Source organism: Acartia tonsa, chromosome 9 (assembly GCF_053477335.1).
Source record: "Acartia tonsa isolate MP-2025a chromosome 9, ASM5347733v1, whole genome shotgun sequence".
Lineage (NCBI taxonomy): Eukaryota > Metazoa > Arthropoda > Copepoda > Calanoida > Acartiidae > Acartia > Acartia tonsa.
The window spans coordinates 21,333,328-21,360,850 of record NC_137268.1 but is presented as its reverse complement, the minus strand read 5'-3'; the positions used below and the strand labels follow the sequence as shown (position 1 = coordinate 21,360,850).

The following is a 27,523-nucleotide window of genomic DNA, read 5'->3' as shown; positions in this document are numbered from 1 at the left end:
AATTTGTGGACAATTATATGTAAAACAAGGATGACAAAATCAATCAAGGCGAAGATCAATCATATTTTATTAAGAGAGGATATATTCAACATTATTTACAGTTTGAACAAAATTTTCGTATGATAGGTATACCTAAAAATTACTTAAATTTATACAGGATATATGACAATTTAAACAATTTAACTAGACGTACTTAAATTAAACTTTATGGCTTTATTTTGGTGAAGCTTCGATCTGTAATTAAAACATGTTTTAGGAATCTATATTTCAAAAACCTTGGAAATAGGATGATTAAATCAAACAAATAAATTGTTTTCTTAAACGATATATATATGGACTTGCTTTAGAAAATTGTTATAAAAAGCTTAGTATAACCTCATAAATAACGGTTATATATTCGTATAATTTTGTAAAAAAAATACATGCTTGTTTAGAAAATACATAAAAATGATGTAGAAGCATATGGAAAGCTAAGGTTTCAATACCTTATTTCTGGTGATTCTAAGGTAAAACTAATTCACTGCCTAAATAATGTAACTTGTAAAACTTACAGAAATCTTGTTTCTGATGTAGTAAAGTCAGAGCTCCCCCTTATTAGGCTTTTTAAGGCCTAAGGTTGTTTCCTGCTGATAATTACAAACTATTAACCAACCCTTTCGCTGATAACTTTTGCCAGAAAGTTGAAAATGTACATTGTCTTATATTGCACATGTTTTATAGCCAAGACTATACTAATAAATTAAATTAAAGTCCTTTACAGTTTTCTCTTTTTTATGCCATTAACTTTCTCCAGTCACCTTAACATCCAAAATTGGTCTACTCTAGCTCCCCTGGTGACTCAAGTCAAAACTTGGATTTAGTGTTTAGTTCCCTTGAAATCATCCCACTGTAGTTCCAAAAGGGACTTTATCAATGTACCAGGGGTTTGTTTCCCATGATTATAATAGAGAGAGAAGGAGAGTGAGTGGTAGGAAAGGGGGGGGGGGGGGCGATTGCGAGGTAAGAAATTCATCTAGGTGTGGAATATACACCCATGCAATGTATTTATTTTTATTTTAAGAATGGCGGTGAACGGAAGTGCCAATGGAGTCGTGGTTCCAGCTCTACATTCAGGTGAAACTGCCTTTAATAGTTGTTAGGTTAGGTAAATTTAATGATTGCCCCTGAGAGTTAGAAAATAGGCCCTGCGGGGGCTAGAAACAAGAGAAAGGCTACTGTGAAAAAACGATGAAATCCATTACTTCTTTTTCTTTCCACGATTCATTATTTATATTATTAGGTTCTGGGGCAGGACCATCTTCCAAACGGCGGAGAAGATACCGGAACACAAGTGAAGTCAGCTGCTGTTTGAAATACGTCATCTTTGGATTCAATGTAATTTTTTGGGTAAGGATTTTTTAAAGATATTCTTAACACATAGAGTTATCAAACAAATTTATTTGATTTTTTTTTGAATAATATTGTTATACTTACTAGGTAATTAATAGAATTGACAAATTCTTCGACCCTTCATTACTTTTGTACTCCTTGAAATTGGAAAGAACGGGTCCATTAAGGATATCAACAAGCTTTGCAACTTAGCAAAGATATTTTTTAATGCTTATGGAAAAATATCAATATTAGAAATACCTTTAAATTATCCATTAAAATATTTTCAAGTTGCAATGGTTTGTACATAAAAATGTAAGTAATGTTATCAAAGAAAAATTATGATTATTTAGACCAAGTTAATACCTATTTACTTTTTTCAGTTACTTGGACTGGGAATTCTCGCAATCGGTGTGTGGGCATGGGCAGAAAAAGACACATTTAACAATCTATCTAGGTGATTTTAAATACATACAAAAACTTTAAAGTTTAAACATGTAAAAGACTAGGTCTAATATAACTTTAATTAAAGAAACTGGATCATGGAAAGAAAACGAAGTTTCGGGTTTCGTCGCATTTTCGCAGTAGCTTTTTTCACATTTCTAGCCCCTGCGGAGGGCTCTAACCCTGCGGGGCAATCATTAGCACTTACCTAACCTAAAATAACCTTTAAAAATTTACCGTGAAAATGCGATGAAACCCGCAACTTCATTTTCTTTCCATGACCCCAGAAACTCTTAGGAAAGAGAATATGTCATAAATTAAAATGTTTAGAAAGGAAAATCTGAATTTATTAGGTAGGTAGGTACCTACCTTGTAGGTGAATATTTTAAATTTTTATTATAAGTACTATTACTGTATAAAGCCTCCCTGGATGTACAATTAATTTGTACTACCAGTTTCCGAGATCTTTACCCTTAGAAAATAAAACTGTACCGACTACCTACTTTACATTATAAAATCTACATTATCTTTTTAGATTAACGAACCTTGCGCTGGATCCTGCATTTATTTTTATTTGGGCTGGAGCTCTAACTTTCATTATTGGGTTTACAGGTATACAGATAGATAGATAAGTTTCTATCCTTATAATAAAGTAACTGTATATCTGTCTGTTTGTACCAAAGGATCTCGCTAACCACTTAACTGATATGGTTCTCCTTTATAGTGAAGCTTCTTTTAGGTCCTGAGATGGTTTAAGGCTATTTTGTTTTTATAAATAAATCTGGGTATGGTTTCAGGCTATTATTTTGCCTTTCCATATCCCTTTGAATATAGAGCCCCTAGACGCTAGGGGCTCAGCTACTACTAACTTTATATATTGTAATATTGACATGATGATCTTTTGATGCTTTTACTTATCTAAATGATTTATAATGAAAAATAGGTAGATAGATAGATTGATGGATATTTAGCTATGCCAATAGGAAAAAATCTTGTCTTATGAGTAGAAAAAAATACCTAGGTGTTAGAAAATTCAGATTTTCATGCTGGTTTTACAACATTGTAAGAAGCACCTAGGGACACGTAGTTGTAAGTGGGGTGGGGAGGGGGGGATGGATCTCACCTCCACCATTTTTTATGTAAGTTTTGAAGGGAGGGTATCATTCTCCATCTCCAAAAAAAGAAAAAAAACTTCCCTGTAGCTAAAAGAAGCTTCATTGTAAAGTTGAACCATATCGGTTAAGCAGTTAGCAAGATCCTTCGCCACAGACGAAATAAGCTTACTATTTTATATTATAGGATAGAGCTTATGTGAACTGGATATTTAATGTTATATTTTCTATCCTAGGATGTGTAGGGGCGTTGAGAGAAAATACAGCCTTACTGGCTGGATATGCAATATTTCTAGCTATTCTTCTACTCATTGAGATGACTTGTGGCATTCTAGGTTTTATATTTAAGGTAAATTATATTTGTTTGTTTTTAATAGCATGCTGATTTTTTACTGTTTTGTCCGCAGTTTTGATATAATTATCTTATTCATCTGATTTCTGGAATAATGATTCCTAGGACATCAAGGTACTATATTATAGGCGAAGCATCTTTATAACCAAGTCCTAAAAGTACCGTAAAAACACGTCTAGAAATATTATAGCATCTTACAAGAAGATTGATTTTATGATTTATTATTAATTTTTATGTTTCTTGTAGGATTGGATCAAGTCCCAGGCCACCTCCGGTTTCCAGGCCTTCATTGTGTCCTACAGAGACGATCCTGACCAGCAGAATCTTATTGACTGGATACAGGAGGGATGGTTGCAGTGCTGTGGGATTGAGGGACCAGAGGTATGTAATCGATAGATAGATAGATAGAAAGATATATATGATAGATAGATAGATAGATATGATATACAGCCAGATATATAGTTAGATTGTAAGACTGGATAAAGGAGGAATGGTTGCAGTGCTGTGGTATTGAGAGGTATCATAAATAGATAGATAGAAAGATATTCATATACAAGGACTTGAGAAATCCTTATTTAGTGTTACTAAGCCTTTTCTTACTTCAATTGTCTTCATATTAAAGAAAATTAAATTTGAAAAAGAAAACATTATTTGGCATATCTGATTTAAATTCCACTAAGAGGAGATTAAAATACATTAATATTGATAAGATACAAATATCCAGAGACAGTTTACCCAGGGAGGGAGTGGATATTCGGCTGTTTATTACACTAGTCCCCAAAGTTTTATAACAACGTTTTTCTTATTCGTTGGCTTGATAACTTTGGGGACTTTAATTGAGTTTTTAATGGTTGATAAATTAAGTAGAGTGTCCAAACGTTTCAACCACTAATTGCAATCTACAGAAGAAATAATTTTTTTAAATCATTGGGGATGTAAACAAATTTATTAGCCATTGTCTTATCCCTTTAGATCCCTGCATATATCTAGAGACAGTTTACCGTGAAAGCAGACTTTGTATTTCCTTTTTCTTGTATAATAAGTTCAATAAAAATGTATCTAGTTATCTATAATACAAAGTAGAACGATGTCTGTTTGTTTGTTTGTCTGTCTGTCTGTTTGTCTGTCTGTTTGTAGCGAAGGATCTCGCTAACCGCTGAACCGATCGAGTTCTCCTCTACAGGGTAGCTTCTCATAGGTCCCGGGAAGGTTTATAACTATTTTCTTGGGGGGTAGGACACCACCCCCCCCCCAAAAAAAAAAAATCCCCCCCCCAAAATTTTTTATTTTTTTATTTTTCTTTTAAATCTAAAATACGAAAAATTGGTTTGATTAAACCTCTTTGGGCCAAAACCCCTAGAGGCTAGGGGCGAAGCCGCTAGTATTTTTATAGCGTAGCTACAATGGTGGTTATGGTTAAAACGCACATCCTCTATTTTATACTCAAACTTTGTTTCCGTTTACCCCAAAAAAATATACCTATTAAAAGTTATTTTATGATGAAGTATGATTTTTATGAAAAATATTGTAAGCTTGCTATTGTTGCGCATTACGACACATTAATTGTCTTATTCACCTCAATATTCAATTTGAACTTTTAAATTACTATCGGCTATGACCCCTTGAGGTCTTCAGTGGCACTTGAGGGAAGGGGATGGTGGTTAATTCGATCCCCTTCGTATTTCGTATTTGATAAAAAATATTTTTAAAAATTATTAAGTTAATTTTTTTCCATGGGTGAATTCTCTTGGGAAGGTGGAGGTATCCTCCCTAAAAATTTTCATAAATTTCCCTGGACCTATAAAAAGCTTCACTGTAAAGGAACCATTTCGGTTCAGCACTTAGTCAGATCCTGAGTTACAGACAGTAAGAAATCCTGTTACTGTTACGTTTTCTTATTCGTTGGCTTAATAACTTTGGGGACTATAGTAGATATTGATTGGTTGGTTCATTATGTTGAGTGTTAAAATGTTTGAACCACAAATTTTAATCTAAAGAAGGGGTAATTTATGTATCAACATTTGGGGATGTATGTCAATTTATCGGCCATTGTCTTTTCCCTTTTGATCCCTGACGTTCTAGATTTATTCATTGCAATATTCCTGCAGAGTAACCATTTTCTCCTAAAGAAAAGATTTCACAAGAGCCAAAAGAAACTTCACATTGTACCTTCAAATTTCTTTCCCACACAAAATTTTCTTTGCAAAATAGACACTTTTTTCTCGTTAAGATTAGAATTTGGCGCTAATTTATCCTTATGTAAAAAAGATGTTGGTTTGTTGGGTAAATTGTGATATGGTAAGGAGTGAAAATACAATATTATAAATCAAAATTGTTGGTTTTTTTATAAGGGGCAAGAGGAATTGAATAATATCCAGATATTTTTATTTAAACGGAAATGTATGATGATGTGTGTGTTATATACCTATTTGTTTTATTAAGAAAATTATAGCATTCAGATATTTATATTGAGGATATCATATCACCTACCTTTGTTTATTAAGTAATCCCCGAATCTCTTGCTACCAAACAAAATATAATTGTGGGGGGATGGAGGAACCCACCCCACTTCACTCCTGACTCAAAACTAGCCCCACCCTTCCCCAATCTATACTAAAAAATAACTTACTTTATGTGAATTTCGTACTTGTGTTATTTTATTTAATAATCTTTGTTTTGTCTAGGATTGGGACAAGAATATTTATTTCAACTGTTCCAGTGCTGTGGTTGGTTCTAGGTAAGGTTTTATATTAATAAAAAGCTATATTATTGCCTTAATACTAAATGGGTAGGGAAGTGTAATATTTAATTCCTAACCCACCCCCCCCCCCACACCCCCCTCGATCTCCCTCCATACATAAACCTTAGAAACACAATACACCATTGAAAATTATAAATTGAGCCGCTTTATGCCATGTTTTAAAACCCTTGATTATTTCAATAATTTTTTACATTTTACATCCAAAATAACCCACAGAACTTGAGTTACCATTCTTAAGTTTTACCCCACTCACCCCCTTCCCCTCAAAAAAAAACACTAGTCCCCAAAGTTTTACAATAACCATTTATTATTCATTGGCTTAACAACTTTGGGGACTTTTACTGAATTTTGATTGGTTGGTTTATTAAGTTGAGTGTTCAAACGTTTTAACCACTAATTTTAATCTACGAAAGGGGTAATTTTGTACATCATTTGGAATGTACATCAATTTATCGCCCATAGTCTTATTATTTTTGATCACTGCGTTTTAAAGACTTAACAAATTGACTTCAAGTTATTGTTAACAACCTTTAATTATTAAACTTTTCAGGGAAGCTTGCGGAGTACCTTTTAGTTGTTGTAAGCCTAAAGATGATGAAATTATCAAGAACAAACAGTGCGGATATGATGTCAGAAAACATGAAAACGTGAGTATTGTAGTCTTTAGCGTGACGTGTATCGCGTCCGTTTAGTTCCTTAGTTGGTTATCTGGAAGGTTTCTTTATCTAGTTTAGGACTTAAAATATATATACTCGTAGCATTTCTAAATGGAAGGTTTTTAGTTCGAGAAAGGACCGCGTCACACTAGAGACTTTAATAATGGAACCTACTGATGCGTTGTCTGATGCGTGACACGAATAGTAAGAGAATCGGGAATACCAGAGCCCATGAACAGATGTAACACATTACCACGCACAGTTAGGACTTCAAGACAAAGATTGTGCAGTTAAATGGTTGTCTGTTACTTGGATGTTACATATTACATAACTTAATCCTATTATATAAAGTAGTAAGCGTTTTTTGTCCGTCCCGAAGGATCTCGTTAACCGCTGAACCGATATTGTTCTCCTTTACAGTGAAGCTTCTTATAGGTCATGGGAAGGTTTTAAACTGCTTGGGGAGGGTGTCTTCAACCCCCTCCCCCAAAAAAATATTTTTTTACCCTTTTAACTCAAATTTAAAATGGGATGAAGACGACTTTTCCCCCATCTACCTTCTAGGGGACGTAGCCGCTAGTATAATATATAATGGTAGTTAGAGTATCGCATCCTATTTTAAGCTGACAAATTCCTTTGGGTTCTCTTTGCAATGTCTTGAAACCCTATATATGTAATTAGGACATTCTGCTGCTATGCCATTTGCGTAATATTAATAGTAAAATGACCATTAATATTAAAGACTTGCACTCTATGGTCGTGCAATCTAATGACATCATAATAAAGGATAGTTCTCTACATTTCGAAACCTTGAGTAGAATATTATTGCATTGCATTACAGACAACTTCTCGCGGATATTAAAATGAAAAATTGATTGATCAAAACTAGTTTCGTTCCTAAGGGGGCCTAAGGCACGGGCTACCAAAACTGGAATTAATTTTATGATATTTATTTTAATATTTGTGGGAAATTGTCTGTAATACGATGTTATACATGATTTTTGCTGAGAACCGTTTCTATTCCAGCAGATATAAATCGGTTTCGAATCTATAATGGAAAAAGATTTCAAAATTTCCATAGAAACGTTAGAGGGTCATTTCTTAACTTAATTTTAATTATATGAAAAAAAACTAAAGTCTAAGCATAAATGTTTCTTGTAATTCCTCTACAAAACTTTATTCTTAAAATGCTGAAGAGTCTCGTTAAAATTATGGTAAATTGTTCCCTGAATAGAAGAATTGAGGTGCAAATTTCTCCTCTCTCGTTTTTTTTTTTGTAAATAAAGGAATTTTGCCAATCTAAGCTCATTTTGGAACATTTCTTTAGAACAGCAGAAAAAAATTTCAGTGGCAACTTTTCAAATTTGTTTTTAATTTTAAAGAAGCTTTTAATACCTATGTGTTACACTTTTATAATAAACTTTATTTTATTAAATAGGAATCTTAATGATGGTTTTTTTTGAGGGGAAAGAGGTTTGAATTTAAAAAAATACATCCCCATAATGGCCTTAAGCTTACTAAAAACTAACAACAAACAGACGTAAGGTTGCTTCTAGAAGTTTAATTCACAAAATATGAACACCCATTTTTTTTCTGAAGAAGTGCTGATTTGCATCTTTTCATCTCATGTTCATTCATTACATGCAAAATTTTGAAATATATTAATAGCTAAATGATTTCAAAAGGGGAAAATTTAGACAACATAGAGCTAAAATTAAAACTGAATTATGTAACAATGATCTAGTTTGAATTATGAATAGTTTTAACTATTGAAAATTTATAATTGCTGCGTCAAAGAGGAACAAATGATCCTTGATAGACTTTTAGCTTTACTTTTATAAGATTTTTGCTGAAATATTAGAATACTCATTTCTATCTATATAGGTTATTTAATTCGTTATGTAATTTTTTCTTATTATATTAGGATAACATTAAGTACATATTTAAAAATCTCTTTATATTTGGTTTAAGAGTCTGGGGGAAAAATTATATACCTAACAAATTGTGAAGTACCTTACTTAGGTAATATTTATTCAAAAGTCTTTTAATCAGCTAGTGATTTTTTACCAGATAGTAAACTATTTTGCAAACTAGGGATGGCAATCCGTCAAATTTTTGAAATGGCGGATTCCGGATTTTTTTTTTTTTTTGGCGGATTTCGGATTCCGGATTCTAGCAATATTTTAAAAGGCTTTTATTAAAAGTTTAAGTGCTACATATCGCTACATATGTCCTAAAAATTAATGTTCTTGGTGGTCTCTATAATTCACTTCCGATAATCGAACCAGATTTTAAAAGATAATATATATAATGATGATAATCTTTGCCTTCAAAAAGGAGGTATTATCCTCTTAGTATTTTTTTCTTCAATTTTTAAAAACTATGAACTCTGGCCGCAGCGCTCGGCTCCCTAGCCTGCCTAGCCGCATCGCTCGGCTCCATAGCCTAAAACCTAACCTAAAATAGTTGTTCGTCGTTGTCGGGGGGGGGGGGGGGTACTCAAATTTTCAAAATACCAAAAAAAGAAATTCTAAGAGGAAAACGCCAAAAAGGGGGAGTTGAAAGAAAAAACAAACCCAAGACGCTAATTTTAGCCTACCAATTAAGAATCCAAATCCGTTATTAAAAAACGGATTCCGGATTCGGATTCCAAAATTGTCCAAAAATTGGGCGGATCCCGGATTCGGATACGGATTTGCCAACCTTATTGCAAACATTTTTACGTACCCTTTACATCCACCCATAGATACCCTTTATAGATATAAAAAAAACACATTGTTAGGATAATTCCTAAAAACGGGAGTCACTTTTTCGCGTATATTCCGAAAAGTTTATTGTTAAGGTTTAGTAGAATTCACTTATTAAGTCTATTTATCTTACTTATAACCTAGTGTATATAAATGAAATCGTCGTAATAAAGAACAGTTTGACTTAATAAGAACATTTGATTAAACCCCAACTCACAAATTTACGGAAAATACGCGAAAAAAATGACCCCTTAGTGGTGAAACGGTTACCAAGATCTTATTTTTAGAAAGACAGATAGATATCATTCTGCATACATAACTGATTATTATATATTACCAATGGTCAATGAACTTATAATAACCTTTCATTAAGCTTAGGTATTAGGAATTATTTTCATATGAATGAATAGTTAAGTTAATACGATATGATACAGACTTAGAAGTGATGTCGAACAGTAGCCGTGTAAAAATAGTAATTTTTAAAAGCGAAGCTTTTCTATAATTAGGGTCGGTCTTAAAAGCGAAGCTTTTCTATAATTAGGGTCGGTCCGTCCGTACGTCCGTCCGTACGTCCGTCCGTACGTCAGTCCGTACGTCCGTCCGTACGTCCGTACGTCCGTCCGAGATAGTTAGCTTTTATTCGTTAATTTAGGCATGTTAGAATTGTCCTATCGATTTCAAACTTTGCATGGTGATTTCTGTAGTAGTTAGGTACGATTTAGAAAGCGTAGCAACTCTATAATCGTTACCAGAATGTCCGTACGTCCATTTTAAACATGTTGATTTTTTTACTTTTTTAATAACAATTTTTTATGTGAAAAAATCATCCGATTGATCTGATTTTTTTATTACTGATTCCTATTACTATAAGGTACAATATTATGAGCGAAGCATCTCTATAATCAAGTATTAAAAATGTCAGTATGTCCTTAAACAGAATTCTGTATTTAAGAAGTTTTGCAACAAATTTACGTATAATTTTGTCAAACCTTATATTTTCATATTTTGTATATTCAGTTCTGACACTCAACAAAAGTTAATGTTCGTCTGTCATATCGTTTCAGAGCTTCGCTTTTATGGATGTCGTCATCCTTGTTTTTCTAATTTGGTTGAGGGTTGCATAACACTACCAAAAGAAATAGGCCGTAAAATGCCAGTTATTTCATGATGTTTGCCTTGAGGTATCTAGAGATGTTTGTAAAATGCATCTTAAGGAAAATCCTGTATTTTTAAAGTTTTTATTCTGCCCTTTTTCTGAGTAAAACTTATTTTCATTTTGTGATAACTTTTTCTAAACATATAGTACGGAAAATTAAAGGACAGCGAACAGACTTAAGAAATATTTTTTTCTATGTTTTCTTACATTTAGGTATTCTTATTGTATTTTTTTAATAGGTCAAAATAATATAAATAAAATGATAGAATAAGTGTTATTTTTGTCGACTTGGGCCTTTACCATTTAAAACTGTTCATTACCTAAGCATTAAACAGTTATAAAAATAAATAAAAACATGTATACCTATTATTTAACAAACAAAAATATTTCTAATAAGTTTTCCCCGATTTTTATATCATTCATAATGTATAATTTGATATTTTGACATTTTTTACCTTTTCTTATTTATATGTTAAAATGTTTCTGCCCCTTGAGAGTCAAATATCTACAATTTTTCAACATTGCGTATGATAACGTTCATGTTTTTGTTTTGAAAATTGTACAAATTTTATTCAATATAACAAATGGGTATTTTTATGGAAGATATTTGATAGATTTTATATTATAGAACACTTAATTATGTACACTTTAAATTGACGTATTTTTGACTGTAGAAATGTGTTTGACTGACATAATATAGGTCTTATACAAAAGGAATGGAGAGGTATTTCTTCTTGGAGAGGGTGAAGGGGGGTGTAATTCTTATACTTTAAAATGAATAGCATAAATAGGAGCATAATTAATTTAAAGCATCCATAAGAGTAGGCAATGAAAAACGATATTGGATGGTTAATTAATTGAACAGTTATTTATCTCTAATGTTTCTTATTCCTTGTGCAAGCAGCAAATGGACGTAAGTATGGTAATCTATGAGCGCGGCTGTTTACGTGCAGGCGAGGAATGGGTGGAACGTAATCTAATTCCCGTTGCGGCTGTAGCTGTGTCTGTCAGCGTACTAAAGGTTGGTCAGGAATAGAACAATTCTATCAAGATCCTTCAGATGATTTAAATTACTTCTATTGTATGTTCAGCATGATTTAAAACTTAAAACTTTTTTTCAGCTTCCTAAAGGTTTTACGCATTAAGTTATTTATATTCCTATATAAAAACCTTTTTATTTTTAAGCACGGTTAAGTTTTTATTTTCTACCTAATTGTTGGTCTTTCAAGATTTAATAATAAGAAAAATCGGGATCATGGAAAGAAAACTTAGTAGTGGGTTTCGTCGTATTTTTACAATAGCATTTGATAGTTTATTTTTTTAGGTAAATCATATGTTAATGATTACCCCGCAGGGGCAATAAATAGGAGAAAAGCTACTGAGAAAAAACGACAAAACCCGCTACTACGTTTTCTTTTCATGTACCGAAAAGTCCTACCTATTTACTTGATCTTGAAATATCAAATTTTATTTTTTGTTCTGTTTTTATTTTAATTTTGCATGGTTTTATTATTTTTTATTTTCTGGTGTAGATGGATGAAATCCACAAGATAGTGAACGAGAAGGGTTGTATGACAGCCGGCGAAGAATGGCTGGAAAATAATTTGCTGCTGGTTGCTGGCGTGGCTGTTGGTATAGCATTCTTACAGGTAAATATCGGGTAGTTATAGCTTAAGACCATCAGATAAAGGTACTTCAAATTCAAGGGCCATGCGATAAAAGTATAAAACCAATATTATAGCAGGTAACCCTTAAACCTTAAAGTAAAGGATTTTGAATTGAAAAAAAGACATAAGAGATTGTTTTGAAGATAGTTGTAATAACATATTTATTTTCATACTGATATTCCTTTCGAATTGGTTTTTTTACCAGGACAATAAGATAGGGGACAATAGACTGTTTTCTCTTTCGTTGGCTCAACAACTTAGGGGATTTTTCTTGAATTTTGATTTATTGGTTCATTGAGTTGAATGTCCATACGTTTAAACCACTAATTGTAATCTATAGAAGCGGTAATTTTGTTTATCATCATTGGGGATGTACAACAATTTGTTGGATATTATCTCATTGCTGCCATTGTGTTACTTTATAATAGAACATAAATATTAAATGCCTTTCTAAAAGGGTAGGTATGAGAAAAAGGAAATAAGAGAAAAGTAAAAAATAATTTCTTACCAAGACTTTCCTTTAAATCTATTTTAAGTTCAGCTGTTTGCCAAATATATCTAAAAGGCACTTGGTTCGTAGAAACATGACTTTTTGTTTTTATGACGATTTCTCTTGGGAGGGTGGTTGTACCTTTCCCCATAATAGTTATAAATAAACCTGCTCAGGACCCATTAGAAGCTCTATTTACTTTTTTGTTTTAAGGCTTAAAAATAGTAGTAGAACGATAATATTTACTAAATATGTGTATTTCTTATTGAAAAGAACTATAGCCATTTTTTTTTTAATTTAACATAATTTTTTATCGTTCTACTACTGTTTTTAACTTAAAACACACAAACTTTACGGATTTTACCCGCAACCTACTTTTCCCTTTGTAAACAACATGTAGAAAATATTATGTCTAAATCTCATTTTATACCCTTTTCCTCATGGGATTTATATATGTCCACTGTTTTGTCAACATTATAACTACATAGATAGAAAAATATATAGAAACATAGATAGATACATTTTTCTCAGGGAGGGGAAGGGACATTTGGCTGTTTATTAAACTACATAGTCCCCAAAGTTTTAAAATAACGTTTTTTTTTATTTGTTGTCTTGACAACTTTGGGGACTTTTTAAAAAATTTTATTGGTTGGTTTATTAAGTTGATTATTTAGTGGTTATTGTAATCTACAGAAAGGGTAATTTTGTATGGCATCATTGGGATGTACATTTATAAATCGGTCATTGTCTTATCCCTTTAGATCCTTGCATTACTCTTCATGGCATATATTATATGACTCCTTATTTGTCATCATTATGGCTAGATAGATATACAGAATAATAGGTAAGTTATCTTTTTACATTTTTGGCTTGATAGATGGATAAATGTTCATTCTAATCATTTTTCGTCATCATGTTAAGATAAATAGATAAAAGGCTAGCTTTAACAAGATTAGTTATCATTAAAATACTTACGCCCTTTAAAGATATAAAGGTTACTGTCCTTACCTGTAGTACAGACTTACAAAACTCCTTAGAACGTATACAGATTTCAAATCCTAACAGAAAAAACCTGAGAGACGCAAAATGTTTATTATACAGACAAACAAATAAAATAACTACTTTAACAGAAAGACGCCATATTATAAGTAGAACCACTGACAATTATTTTCTAATACTTTTAGCCTAAAAAAATGTAATCCGATGAAAAATGACCAAGATATGCAATAATTATGTGTATCCCTACCCCTGCTTTCCTATGGATAATTAGTAGGAATCTTGTTCAAACTTGAACTCAACTTCATTTATCTTTTGCAGTTCTTTTTTCCATACCCTCAAAACAAGAACTACCATGCTCATTGGTAGGACAGTGTACATAGAATACTTATATACGATTTATTATAGAAAAGAGACGCGTTATTACTAGAAATAATCTATGAAAAGTTATTAATAAGGAGAAATAGTTGTCCGCGGATAGAAAAATGATGTTTCGTTGGCCATGGCATACAAAAAAGGATCAATCAGATTTATTTTTTTGGAAAAGTGTTTTTTCAGTTTGGCTGAAATAGTTTAATAAATTTTAAGTTTTTGAAAAGCCCAAAGCCATTGGGCAATCCTATTATACTTAACCTAACCTTAAAGAAGCATTAAATTGTATTTATTTCTTTGACAATATTAAAACACACTGACATACAAAACAAGTTTTAGAATATTTGGATTGGATAGTTCTCTATCTAATTAGCTAGAAGGAAAAGATTTAAAAGTAATTTATTCTCCTTTCAAAGGTAGTTTTATAAAGTGCATATTTTAATGCAAAACATTTTTGTGTTAATAAATAATAAAAAATGATTAGAAATCAAATGTTATCTAAATTTCATGTTTGAGGAAAAAACCAATGTAAATCAAAAGAAAATCGAAAATTATTTAAGTTTTATTTGTGGGCCTATTCCTTTATTAGAATTCTAGCAGCTACGCCCCTAGAGGCCTCTAGAAAAACTTAGAGTTAAATTTAATTTTAAGGAGTTTGAGTTACCATCCCCCAAAAGTAAAACAATTATAAATCTTCCCATGACCTTTGGGAAGCTTCACTGTAAGGGAGAACCAAATCGGTTCAGTGGTTAGCAAGATCTTTTGGTAAACACTGACAGACAGATCTTTTTCCTTTTTATAAAGATGAAAGAACAATTCCTAAAAAATAATCAATATTTTATTATTGATATTTTGATCCTAAGTGATAATATCATGCTAATATAATATATCTTTTCATCAATTTTAATATAAAAAATAATACAATGGAAATATTTTGATAAAAAATAAGGGGTGTATAATATATTCTGAATGGGATCCTTGGCTAAAAGGGTGGGGGGATAAAAATATGTGAGAGGGAGAAAAATGAAAAAATAAATATTATTGAAAACATTTTTTTCGTTTTTACTCCCTCCTTGCTTGGGAAAAAAACTAGAAAAATATGTGGGAGGGTTAAAAAAATAAAAATAAAGAGTACTCAAAACATTTTCCCCCCTCCTTGGGGGAAAAAAAGGGAGGGGGGAATGAAATGTTTTGCAGCCGAGGATAAAATAAATCTTGTACAGAATATACACCCCTGTAAAAAATGTAATATATTAAAAATAGACTAAAAGAATTTTATATGTACTAAATAAATATTTACTAGGTATTATAAATATTTTATATCCTCAGGTTTAACTAGTTTCTTCTGAAAATAATAATTTTTTTAAATACTGAGGAAAATATCATTTTTGTATTTTGAAAACAATAGATAGGTACCTAGTTATTTTTAGAATACTGAGAAAATAATCTTTTTTGAAGGTGGCATGGGTTGCTGTACATTTCATAAAACTAACACTAAGAAAATCAGCATTTAAAAAAGTGACTTTGTATGACTGATAATTTAAGTCAGTTAGGGAGGGGACATTGGTTAGTAAATAACACATGTAGCCAAATTTTTATAACCACCTTATTTTATTCGTTGTTCAAAATTAGCAGTGTCCAGACTTTCCAACCAATAATTAAAATCTTTTTAAAAGGTAATTTTATTTAGCATCATCAGGGATGTAAATTAATTTGTCGTCAATTGGCTAATCCCTTAAGATCCCTGAACATTAAATAATTTTTCACTGGATTACTTTTATATGGTTTGTTGTTTTGGCTTTAACTTCATGACGGTGCTAGAAAGCGAACCCAGTTTTGAAGGCATTAGTTGTGTTGTTTTGGCTGCTCATAGTCAGTTTCCGGTCCGGGTAGTCATCAGTGGGGTGAGGGGGGGGGCGTGGGCTTATGGTGGGGGCTCTGGAGGTGGGCGTTGGAGGGGAGGAAGGCTGGTGAAACTTGGATGGGAGGAGAGGAAGGCAGCTACATGGGTGGGATTTTGCCAGAGGTCCATAGGAGTAAGATTTGTAGGATTATTTGGGCATGAAAAGAGGTGCTGGACTGTTTCTGGGGTAGGATTAACAGGACAGGATGGGCAGTTGGGGGTAAGAGAAGCGTTGATGGAATGGAGGTAGCTTTGGAGTTTAGGACAATAGTTGGATCTTAATTGGGAGAGGATGGTTCTGTAGTGCCTGGGGAGTTGGATTTCGGAGGGGTTGATGTCAGGGGGAGCTTGATTAAGGACAGGATTAGGGGGGTAAGAATTTATGGCTTGGGTGACAGCTGAGGTGTGGAGTCTGGAGATTGTGGATTTGTAGTTTGTGGGAAGGAGGGTGTTGTCGGGGGAAAGAAAAGGTTGGAGAGTAGGAAGGAACATGGATTGAAGGGTGGATTTTTTGGATCTAGGGCCAGGGGGGGTTGTGACGTTGTGGAAGGATGGGTGGGAGGGGCGGAGGGAGGAGGCCAGGTATTGGGAACAAAGAAGGGAAAGGTGGTTCCGTACTGGTAGGATTTTGGTTTCTTGGTGGAGGTGGCTGATGGGAGATTTTTTAGTGGAACCAGTACAGATGCGGAGGGCTTGGTTTTGGAGGACTTGGAGTTTGTCAATGTTGTTTTTGGAGGTGTTAGGGAACCAAACAGGACAGGCATAGGTGGTGATGGGGCGGAGGAGGGTGTTGTAGGTGGTGAGGAGAGTCTCCTTCTGGTGGCCCCATTTGGTGCCAGCCAGACATTTGAGGATTCTAAGGCGGGAGGAAATTTTTGAGGAAATGGTGGAGACATGGGAACTGAAATTGAAAAAGGTGTCAAAGGTAACTCCAAGGATTTTAGGGGTTTTCTCAAGGGGAAGGGTGGAGCCGTTGATTTGGACTTGAGGATGGAGGTTGGATTGGTGCTTGCGGTCAGAAGTGAAGAGGGTGACAGTGGATTTGTTGGGAGCTATGGAGAGGCCGTTGGTGGAGGCCCAGTCAGCGATTGAGGAGAGGTAAGGCATTAGTTAGTTCAACCATATGAATCACACTAAAGTTTATATCTTTGCCAGCCTATAGGTGTTGTGATTAATTCAAAAATTTGTACATATACCCAGAGAGCGTTATTCGTTGGCTTAACAACTTTTAGGACTAGTGAATTTTGATAGGTTGTTTCATTAAGCTGAGTGTTCAATCGTTTATACCACTAATTTTAATAGGAGTAGGGGTATTTATGTATCATCAATGGGAATGTACATCAATTTATCGGCCATTGTTTTATTCCTTTAGGTCTCTGATGTAAAACCCAGCTTCTAATAATATAAAGATTAAAGGGAATGAAAAAAATAACTGCCAAGACCAAAAATGCATTATCTACCCTCAGAATTTTGATGTTTATATAACAATATTCTTTTGTTTTTCTTTACCTCTTACTTTCATTCTCTTTAAGTACAAATATATTTTTAGTATGAAGCTACTCAAAATTTTGGTGAATCCGCTTAACTGTATAACTCACTTTGTCGTTTGACCGTCCGTCCTTTAAAGTATGGAATACAAATTCAATGTCTGTGCTATTAATTATGGATTTGTTCATCCTTGATTTCTATTTTTCCTTGTGATGTATTGTAATGCAAATTTTAGGGATGTTATATACATTGTATATTGGCTATAAATCATATTATATATTCTATTGGGATGTAGGGACACGTATATTATATATTCATTTCTCTTCAGAGGGTGGTGGTACCCAAAATAGGTATTAACCTTAATTTGCAGCAGGGGAAAAAATTAATCTTGTGCAGAATATACACCCCTGTATGAGAAGCTATCCTGTAAAGGAGAACCATATCAGTTTAGCGGTTAGGAGTTTTCTTTTTTTTTAACTCAAACTTTTATGTTGAAATCTAGTATTTTTCAATCAATCATAAAAAATTAGGGATCTATTATTCATTAATTTGGTAGACTTTATGAACAAAAGTAACTTTATTAATTCATTTGATAATAAAAGGTAAAAAATGTATTTTTATTTGCCTTGTTCCTTACTCTGTAGAAATAATCAGGGATCTAAAGGCATAAGACAATGGCCGATAAAATTGATGTACATCCCCAATGATGATACACAAACTTACTGCTTCTGTAAATTTCAACAATTGGTTTAAGAGTTTGGACATCCAACTTAATGAATCAACCAATCAAAATTCACTTAAGTCCCCAAAGTTGTTAAACCAGCGAATAAGAAAACGCTATTATGAAATTTTGGGGACTTGTGTAATAAACAGCCCATTGTCCCCTCTTTCTCTGAGAAATAATACAGTAGTAAATCATGGAAAAATCTTAAATGAGTTGCCGTGATTTATGGCTCTGGGAAGAAAAGAACAAATTGTTTTTCTTAAATATTGGTTTATGCATTTTTTTATACAGAGGTATTTTTGAATTGAATAGTATATTTTGTTTAAGTGTCCACGTGGTCTTTGAGAATAAATGGTTATGTCAACTAAGGCATTCTTTATTATAAAGTAGTAAGGTTTTTTGTCAAAACCAAATGATCTCAGAAATGGATGGTTCAATTGAGTGGTTTTAGGCTATTGTAGAGCCTCTAGAGGCTAGGGTTCTTCCACTGTTCTTGATAAAGTGTGATGTAATACGTAAACTGGTTTACGAAGTGTCTAGGTATCTAAAATTAAATGTGAATTAACCTAATTTGTAAGTAAAACTGACTTTTTCCTTATAAAATATCCTTAGCTTTTCTTTAAACACAAAAGTGTATTCAGAATTCTATTTTATACCAAGTTATGTCTATTCTAAATACACAAATTAGGTTTTTAAAAAAAATTATTTCGAGATCATTCTACAGTGACAGGTAAATTTTTATATTTTATATGCTCAAAATTATATGAGTTTTTTTAAGGTAAGGTGGAATTTATTATATTTCTTTTTTTGTTACTTTTATTTTGAATCATTTAGCTAGCAAGTGTTTATTTCATATTATATGTACAAATTGTAGATTTTGTGTTGTGACATGTAAATAACATTTATGACAAATACAAATATTACAATTTCATCACAAACATTCATTAGTGTTTTTATTTTATGAAAACAGTAATTTGCATCATTTCATTAGATATGTTTGAAGTATTAAGTTTGTTGTTTTTTGTAATCATGTGTGTGTAGCCTTGTAGGCATGGGATAAAGCCATATGATGCGAAAAAATCTTTTGGTTTAAGTTTCACATCCAATTACTAGTCGGTTAATTAAACCAGGGCTCGGTAGTCACGCATAAGCCTCAAATTTAAACCCGCCTGTGTGCAAAAATAAATATTCCTGAAAGATGGATTGTCTGTTTAGGAATAGATTCAGACATTCAGTTGAATTTTCAAGCTATAATATGAAAATTTCACTGAGGTGTACACGCGGCTGACGCGCGACTGCCGAACCATGAAATACAAACATCCTTTATTTGAACTTTATTATTATTTCAAAATCCTGAGTATTGCAGCATTTTACCTTTATCTTCCCATATGTTGGAACATCTCAAATTTGATACCCCCCATTTTATCCCCTTCAGTACTTTCTTTTGCTTGATTAAGTATAAAATTTATATTCAGATAAAATTCGATCATTTTTTCAATGTATTTGTTTAACTATGACAACTACCTAATAGAAATAAATTTTCTTTTCAAAAGCGTACTTCGGTCTTACTAAATTTAAATTCAAACCGCACATCATGATAAATACATACCTATAGTTTTGATATTTGTATTTACTTATCAATTTTTCCATAAAGAGGATCTTATGCAGTTCACGGTAAAATGTTCCTTTGATTGACTACTATATAGGCTGCTAGCTGCCGAACAGCTGAACGTACATGTAATGCCCGCACATCTTTGAAAGCGGCATAAGAAGGCCCTATATTTTTTTGGAATAGATAAGATCCAAGTATGCATGCACAGGGATATTTTTACATTATGGAGTTATTGTTATTTCAGATTGTGGGCCCTCTTCTTGGTTAAATTTTTGTGTTCACCTTTAGCCCTTATACCGCCCCGCCTCTAGGAGCCTATAAAGTTAATAGATATTGGAGATAATCGATGCCAGGAACATTTTACCGTAAACTGCATCTGATTCCATAAATCTAATCTGTTGTACAACGAACAGCTTTAAATTTTGAAATTGTCTTTGTTTCCTAAATATTCAAGTATCAAGGGATTGGTCATTTGGATTGATATTTTATCAAAATCATTTATAACTTTAGCTTAAATGCAAAAGATTTCTAGATTGAGGGGGGGGGGGGGTAATGCAACCATCTCGTATCAGCCGTTACTCTTACAATATTTTTTTTAAATTTAAGGAAAATAGACCTACCAAGTATTACTCATGCCATGTTTCATAACAAAATTCGGATTCTGAGTGCCATTTGTGCACTGATTATGAGATGGTTGCATTTAAAACACCCTCTTTATTGTTAACCTTTATTGTTAGCCACGTTTAGAAATTCTGACTAAAAATCTAATATCAGGACGTGAAGATAATGCCAGAATAATTATTAATTGCATCGTATTATAGACAGCTTTCCGCGGATACTAAAATGAAAAATTTCAAAATTAAAAACAGTTTTGTTAACACGATATAACAAAACTGGTATACAATGGTATTGATTTTAAGATTTTTTTAATATTCGTGGAAATTTGTCTGTAATTCGATGCTCTACATGATTTTTCAGTATGGCTTATAACCTGTTCTAATCCAACGAATAAAAATTGTTTTTGAAGACATACAGGAAATATTCATTTAAATTTATAGTTTGTCCACTTCTATACCTGAAATTAAATTTAAAACGGTAAAGTTTGTTCTACATTGTCCAATACTTGTTTCTATAGTCCCAAAATACATCATAATGACAGCAAATTTACAGTTGTAGCTGTTATGTTACATTTCTTAATACTGTATAGACTGACTTTAGAACTGGAATAAGATTGTTGTATTTGTATTTGTAGCTGTAAACATAAATAATGCATGGATTTAGATATATGGTAGGGTGTACATTAGCTTCCGCACATTGTAACATATAGTTTGTGTTTCATATTCAGAAAATGATTCAGTGATAATAGGGAGGGATTTTTATTTAAATATTATTTTACCTTTTTTTAATAAATACTACTTCAAGTTATTTAACAAGTTATTTATGCATCGTGTTATTGACAGCTTTCCGCGAATATCAAAATGAAAACTGGTTTTAATTTTATGACTGTTATTCTTTTATTTTTATTTAAAAAATTTGTGAGAACTACTATGTACTAGTTTATAAATGGAAAGTAAGTAGGAGAGACAGAAATATATAATCATACATTTTAATCTAGCACTGTTTGTGTCAGATAAACCTTGAAAATCTTGTAAAATTTTAAACAAAGGGCAATGAGTTACTTTAAAAAAACGTAATTTAGCATAAATGATTATTTAAATCTCAAGGAATTAATGAATGTATTGTGGGGAAATTGAAAAAATGAAATTATTCAACACCTGGGTATATATTTTAACTTTTTAGGACTTCAAATTAAAAGTTACTTAATCAAGGGGTCTGTGAAATGAATATTGATAAAAGATCTACTATTAAGGTCGGTCCCTTAAAGGCTGGTACCAACCATGTTCAAAGGTATATAGAAGGTTCATATTATCCACTTCTACTCCCGCCCCCCCCCCCTCCACACCCCTTCAAAGTTCATCAACAGGTTTATATGACCCCAATAGATTAAAATCTCTGAATATTTATCCATGAAAGTAGGTGGGTTTATAGATGCCTAACCAAATACTTCAACTTTTAAATTACAATCCATTTATTTTCATTCTTTTTAAGCTACCAACATTAAACTTTTAAATTTATTACTGGGCGTAATTCCGAAATTATTAAAATTCAAATATATTTTCATTTAGTTTTGATGGGTTCATTTAGGGACTGGAGGATAGGTAAATAAGCAGATTTTTAATATAAAAAAAAGTATAATAGCCTTGGCCCCAAAACTGGTTAACGTTTACAAAACATACGAAAAACATACAAAATATGAAAAGAGAGTGTAATCACAGGACTGTTAATTTTTTACTTTTTAAAAACGAAGCTTTTCTATAATTAGGGACCGTCCGTCAGTAACGGTCTATTCGTAAATTTATACATGTTTGAATTGTCCCATCGATTTCAAACTTTACACGATGATTCCTTTAACAGTTAAATGCGATTTAGAAAGATAACAATTCTATAATTGTTACCAGAATGTTCGTACGTCCATCTAAAACATGTTGATTTAACCTATTGACAACAATTTTTTAAAGTATGCAATAACCTCTATTTAAGCAGTCTTGTAAAAAATTTACTATTATACAATTTTGTATAGACTTATACACAGGGTGTCGAAGCCGTATAATTTTGATGCGGCTCCGGCTCCTACCTTAAAATTAATATATCAATTTTTCTTCATTATTGAAGTTGATAAGATAAAATAAATAATATAAAATATTTTGCTTTTATTGGATTAAAGCTATATAAAAGTAGAAGGATGTGTGTCTATTTGTTAAGTAACAATAGTTTTTCAGTTTATTATATTGAAATAGACCGTTGCCAAATTATAATATTACTTTAAAAAATCATTTTAGCTAATCTGGAGCCGGAGCCGTTTTTAACGAAAAATACAGCTCCGGCTCCACCAAAAATGTTGCTGCTCCCGGCTCCGGCTCCGAAACACTGCTTATACATTTATATTTTGCCTACGCAGTTCTGGCACTCTACAATTGTTAATGTTCGTTTGTCCTACCTCTTTAGAACTTCGCTTTTATGGATTTGTCATCCTTGTTATTTTTTGAAAACAAAATCCAATGTATGTAAAGAAATTTAAAGACATGAAAAATAATTTCTAAACAACCTCTAATACTTTTTTTTATTTTCAGATCCTTGGAATTTGTTTTGCCCAGAACCTGCGAGCCGACATATTCGCACAGAAGGCCAAGTGGGGCTGACATAGACCCCCCGCCCCTGTCACAGTCTAGAAATTTTAATATTAGGGGGTTGGTAAACGTTTTGTAAGAACTTGAAAGTATTAGGTGATTTCATATAAGGAACCTTTTTGATTCACAAAGCGCCAGTCTAAAGCAGTCATTTTTGTTTATTTATAAAGATACTGGCGGAGAATTGAAAGGCAACATAGTTTGTTTTTGATACGATATCACTCTTTTGTAACAAAGATTTTAGTTTGACATTTTTTCAATCTATAATTTTTTGTTGTATCAAACGTCTTAATGCCTTAATATTTGTAGACCTAAGTATAAAGACCCCTTAAAACTACTTTATTGTGGTACAAGGGGTTGCGCCCCTAGCTTTTAGGGGCACTGTATTTAGGTAAGGAAGAACAAAAACACCTAAATATAAAAATAAAACAGTATTGAACCATCGAGAGGCCTATGAAAGCTTTCCTTAAACAAGGAACCCAACCTGTTTAATAGTTTTCGAAATCTTAGGCTACAGACAAAATACCTTACTACTTTATAGGATAGGATTGTATTGTGCTTTATATTAAGGTTTTAGAAGCAGTACTTATAGTTATAAGCCAAACATTCAGCTGATGTATTAAACCTTTCCTATAAATCTAAAATCAAGCTATAAAGATCAGTTGGAAATAAGTAAATACACTTGGATTATACCTTTCTTTGCATTGAGGTAAAAGGGTTTTTGTTTATATAGATGCAGCTTTGACTTTGGGGGTTTTCTTTATTGTAAAATAACAAAATCACATTAGAATCTGAGAATTTTTTGCGTGTTATTGAGCTGTCATTTTACTGTACCAAATTGTCTAAAGAAATGGCCTATTATAATTCTATCGCATTGGCATTCTATTTTTACTTGTCAGTTTTCCATATATATACTATAGAGGCACTTTGATTTCTATTTTTAGCGGTAGAGATTCTTTTACAGAGGAATTATCAATTTAGAAAGTATTAGGTATCAGAAAGATAGGGACATTGAACTGTTAATTACACTACTCCCCAAAGTTGTATGATAACGTTTTCTTATTCGTTGGTTCATTAACTTTGGGGACTTTTGTAAATTTTATTCTTTATCTCTAGATCTTTTATACACTTTATCATAGAACCGACCATAACCACTGTACCGATAGTGTTCTCTACATTAGGAAAGCTTATATAGGTACCTTGGTGGTTTTAGGCTATTTTACTATATTCTCCTTTCCCCTATGACACACAGAGCCCCTAGTTGCTAGGGGAAGCAACTATGGAAATAAAAAGCAAAAGTAATCTTTACAATTTTCCAAAGTAAGAAATGTAATTATCAGATAATACTTTACTTTTCCTCAAGTTTCATCGCAAAATAGGAATATTTTTTTCTATTCATGGATTTTTTGTGCTTTGAAAACTTGATGGTTACACATAAGGATAGGTAAGTATCTCTAAATTATATTAAACTATTTATTTCGCATATGAATTAGACAATTTCGATTAAACAATACATATGATCAAATTTTGTTCAGGCTTACCTGTGCAAAATATGCTAGCTGATCCTGAAAGTTTTTGTTTGGTTTTATGCATCCCGTCCAAAATTTCACTAATTGAAAATACTTGATTAAAAACATTGAAAAGAATTGGAAATAGCTTGGGTAATATTTTATAATGTTTAGATATATTCATAAGAACATTTTTTTGAGTTTTTGAATTAATTTTTATCTTTCAATATACCATCCGAAAAATTCAATCTTTTTTTTGATTGTTGGTATTATATGAACATCAAACTCCATATTAAAGTTGTAAAGTGCCAAAATTTTGTTTACCTAGGGTTATGAAATCTAGGTAGGAACATTACATCTGGAGAAAAAGTATGTTGCTTCCTACATTCCTACTATTTAAAGCAAGCTATCTAATATTAAGTCGAATGGGTTGTACTTTTCATGGAAGCTCTATAAATGTCTTGGGATAGAATTAGCCTATTTTCCTAACTTTACCCACGCTCCCATATAGGCTAGAGGCGAAGCAACTAGCAATCATTAAACATTAAGAAACAAGGATGACAACATCCATAAAAGCGAAGCTCTGAAATGGAAGGACAAACGGACATTAATACTTGTATAATGTCAGAACTGAATAATCAGAATGCGAATGTATAAGAGTCAAAGCAAAATTGTAAGTAAATTTGTTGAAAAACTGCTTGATACAGGATAATGATTATGGACATACTTACATTTTTAGGACTTGATTATAGAGTTGCTTCGCTTATAATATTGTACTTTGTTGTCCTAGGAATCAGTATACCAAAAATCAGACCAATCGGATAATTAGGTCACATAAAAATTTAAAAAATGTAAAAAAAACCAATATGTTTAAAAGGGACGTACGGACATTCTGGTAATGATTATAGAGTTGCTACGCTTTCTAACTCGTACCTAACTATTACAGGAATCACCATGCAAAATTTTAAAATGATAGGACAATTCTAACATGCCTAAATTAACGAAAAAAGCTATTCAAAAAAGTAAAAAAATCAACATGTTTAAAATGGACGTACGGACATTTTGGTAATGATTATAGAGTTGCTACGCTTTCTAAATCGTACCTAACTACTAAAGGAATCACCATGCAAAATTTGAAATCGATAGGACAATTCTAACATGTCTAAATTAACGAAAAAAGCTATCCGTTACGTACGGACGGACGGACGGACCGACCCTAATTATAGAAAAGCTTCGCTTTTAAAAATGTATCTTTTTTAAAAATTTTAATTTCTGTCTCCTTTTTTAAACCATTGCATTGACTAGTAAACAATTTAGTCCAATAAGTATTCGAAGACAAAACAACACATTATTAGCTCTAGAGAAGATTTTCGATTATATAATGTATTTTTTTAAGAAAACAATATGCGTTTTTTTATTTGTTTATATTTTTGTTTTTCCTACATGGGCTTAATAAAACAATTTACGTAGAAAATAAATAAATATTCCGTATAATACCTGAAAGCCAAGAATGAACTACAAAATGCCCCCCCCCCCTGTATTATTTTTATATAAAAAAGGAACCTCTAAACAAGGGGATTAACTCTGCAGGGCACTACCCCTCGTTGAGTGGCTCCCCTAACTCTAAACTTAACCTAATAACTTAATAAGCATTAAGAAATATTTCTTTAATAAAAATTGTGGTTCACTTGCTGTTGAAGTAGAATTACCAAATAATCTTGTGTGGGGGTTTAATTTGTTTTTAGTAGACATTGCTGAGACAAGGTTATTTGATTATACTTTATACGTATCTATACCCTATAACAAAACATTTAACAATACTTTTATTACTTTTAGTACTTTTTTGAAAAATGTTTGAAATAGGACAGAAAAACTGTATTGCCTTTTATTTTTTTCCAACAATGACAATTGTCTCTTTCATTTTAAAGGTATTATTTCTTCTTCTTTACTAAACAAACATATTATCATGAAATAATTCTAAAAAACTGTATTTTTGACTGGCGCGAGTTTAGCTGCAATATACCTTTTTATTTGGGGGGAAGGGGGGGGGGTGGTAATTTGAAAATTTCTAGACTATGAATGGGGTGGTTAGTATGTCATTATGGCCTCTCAAGAATATGCATTAGAAAGTAAAGAGATTTTAAAAGAAAAAATATGCTTCTTTTTACCTCCGATCTTTCTTAATTGTATTTTGACAAATGTAAATAGTAAAAAAATTGTATGAAAACGAATCTTTTTACCAATAAAATTGTATTTGAAACTAAAATTACATCACATTAAAGTATTTTTTACACATTAACCATTTTTTTATCTAGCTAATCAAATGATTTAAAAGACATAGTTTCTTATTTCCTTTGCTTAATTAGTCCATTATTGCAAAAAATCACTGTCAACATGCATTTATGTAAAAAAAATCCCATTATTGAGATATTTTTTTTAAAATCTATGTATTGTACATATTTATATTAATACTGTTGTAATGAATTTAACTTTTTAGTGATAACATAAATGTCCTCGCGTAGCTACTCTTCAACTTGGTTGTATTATATTTTAATTTTTTTATTTTCTCCTACGCTGCGCTATTTATAATTAAAACTATCCTTGCTTCAATTATTTGGAAATTTCAAGTAGAATTTTTAAACAGACAATGCATACAAAAGGCATCGACTTAAGTCTTAATTTTATCGAAAATTGTCAAGGAAAACTTTTTTTAAGAGCCAATGATATGAATTTATAAGTTTTTATATTATTATAAATTAAATGTTTTATATGTAAATAAGAAAAAAAAACAGTGCAATGAATTGTTTTTGTTTATGTATATTTGACTATTTTTAAGTCTTAGAATTGTGATCTTTTATTAAACCAGTGGATATTATAATGTTTAAATTTTTTGTAAAAATATGTTTTTGAGTAAAAATA

At 32.0% G+C, this 27,523-nt stretch overlaps 1 protein-coding gene across 7 annotated transcripts; it reads left to right on the top strand.

The window, feature by feature from the left end:
* Positions 1 to 430: 430 nt before the first annotated feature.
* On the top strand, positions 431 to 27,523 carry Tsp26A (Tetraspanin 26A). 7 transcript variants are annotated; one of them, XM_080172189.1, is made up of 12 exons: positions 431 to 506; positions 1,061 to 1,113; positions 1,280 to 1,386; positions 1,752 to 1,825; positions 2,348 to 2,424; positions 3,161 to 3,273; positions 3,523 to 3,657; positions 5,961 to 6,013; positions 6,588 to 6,684; positions 12,129 to 12,245; positions 23,040 to 23,093; positions 26,697 to 27,523. In XM_080172189.1, exons 2-12 carry the CDS (start codon positions 1,062 to 1,064, stop codon positions 26,826 to 26,828), a joined length of 1,011 nt encoding a protein of 336 aa, XP_080028315.1. In that variant the 5' UTR covers positions 431 to 506; position 1,061; the 3' UTR covers positions 26,829 to 27,523. The 7 variants fall into 7 exon arrangements, with proteins under 7 accessions (XP_080028315.1, XP_080028319.1, XP_080028320.1 ...); XM_080172193.1 differs by having other exon boundaries at positions 23,040 to 23,126; XM_080172194.1 differs by having other exon boundaries at positions 23,040 to 23,126; positions 26,677 to 27,520.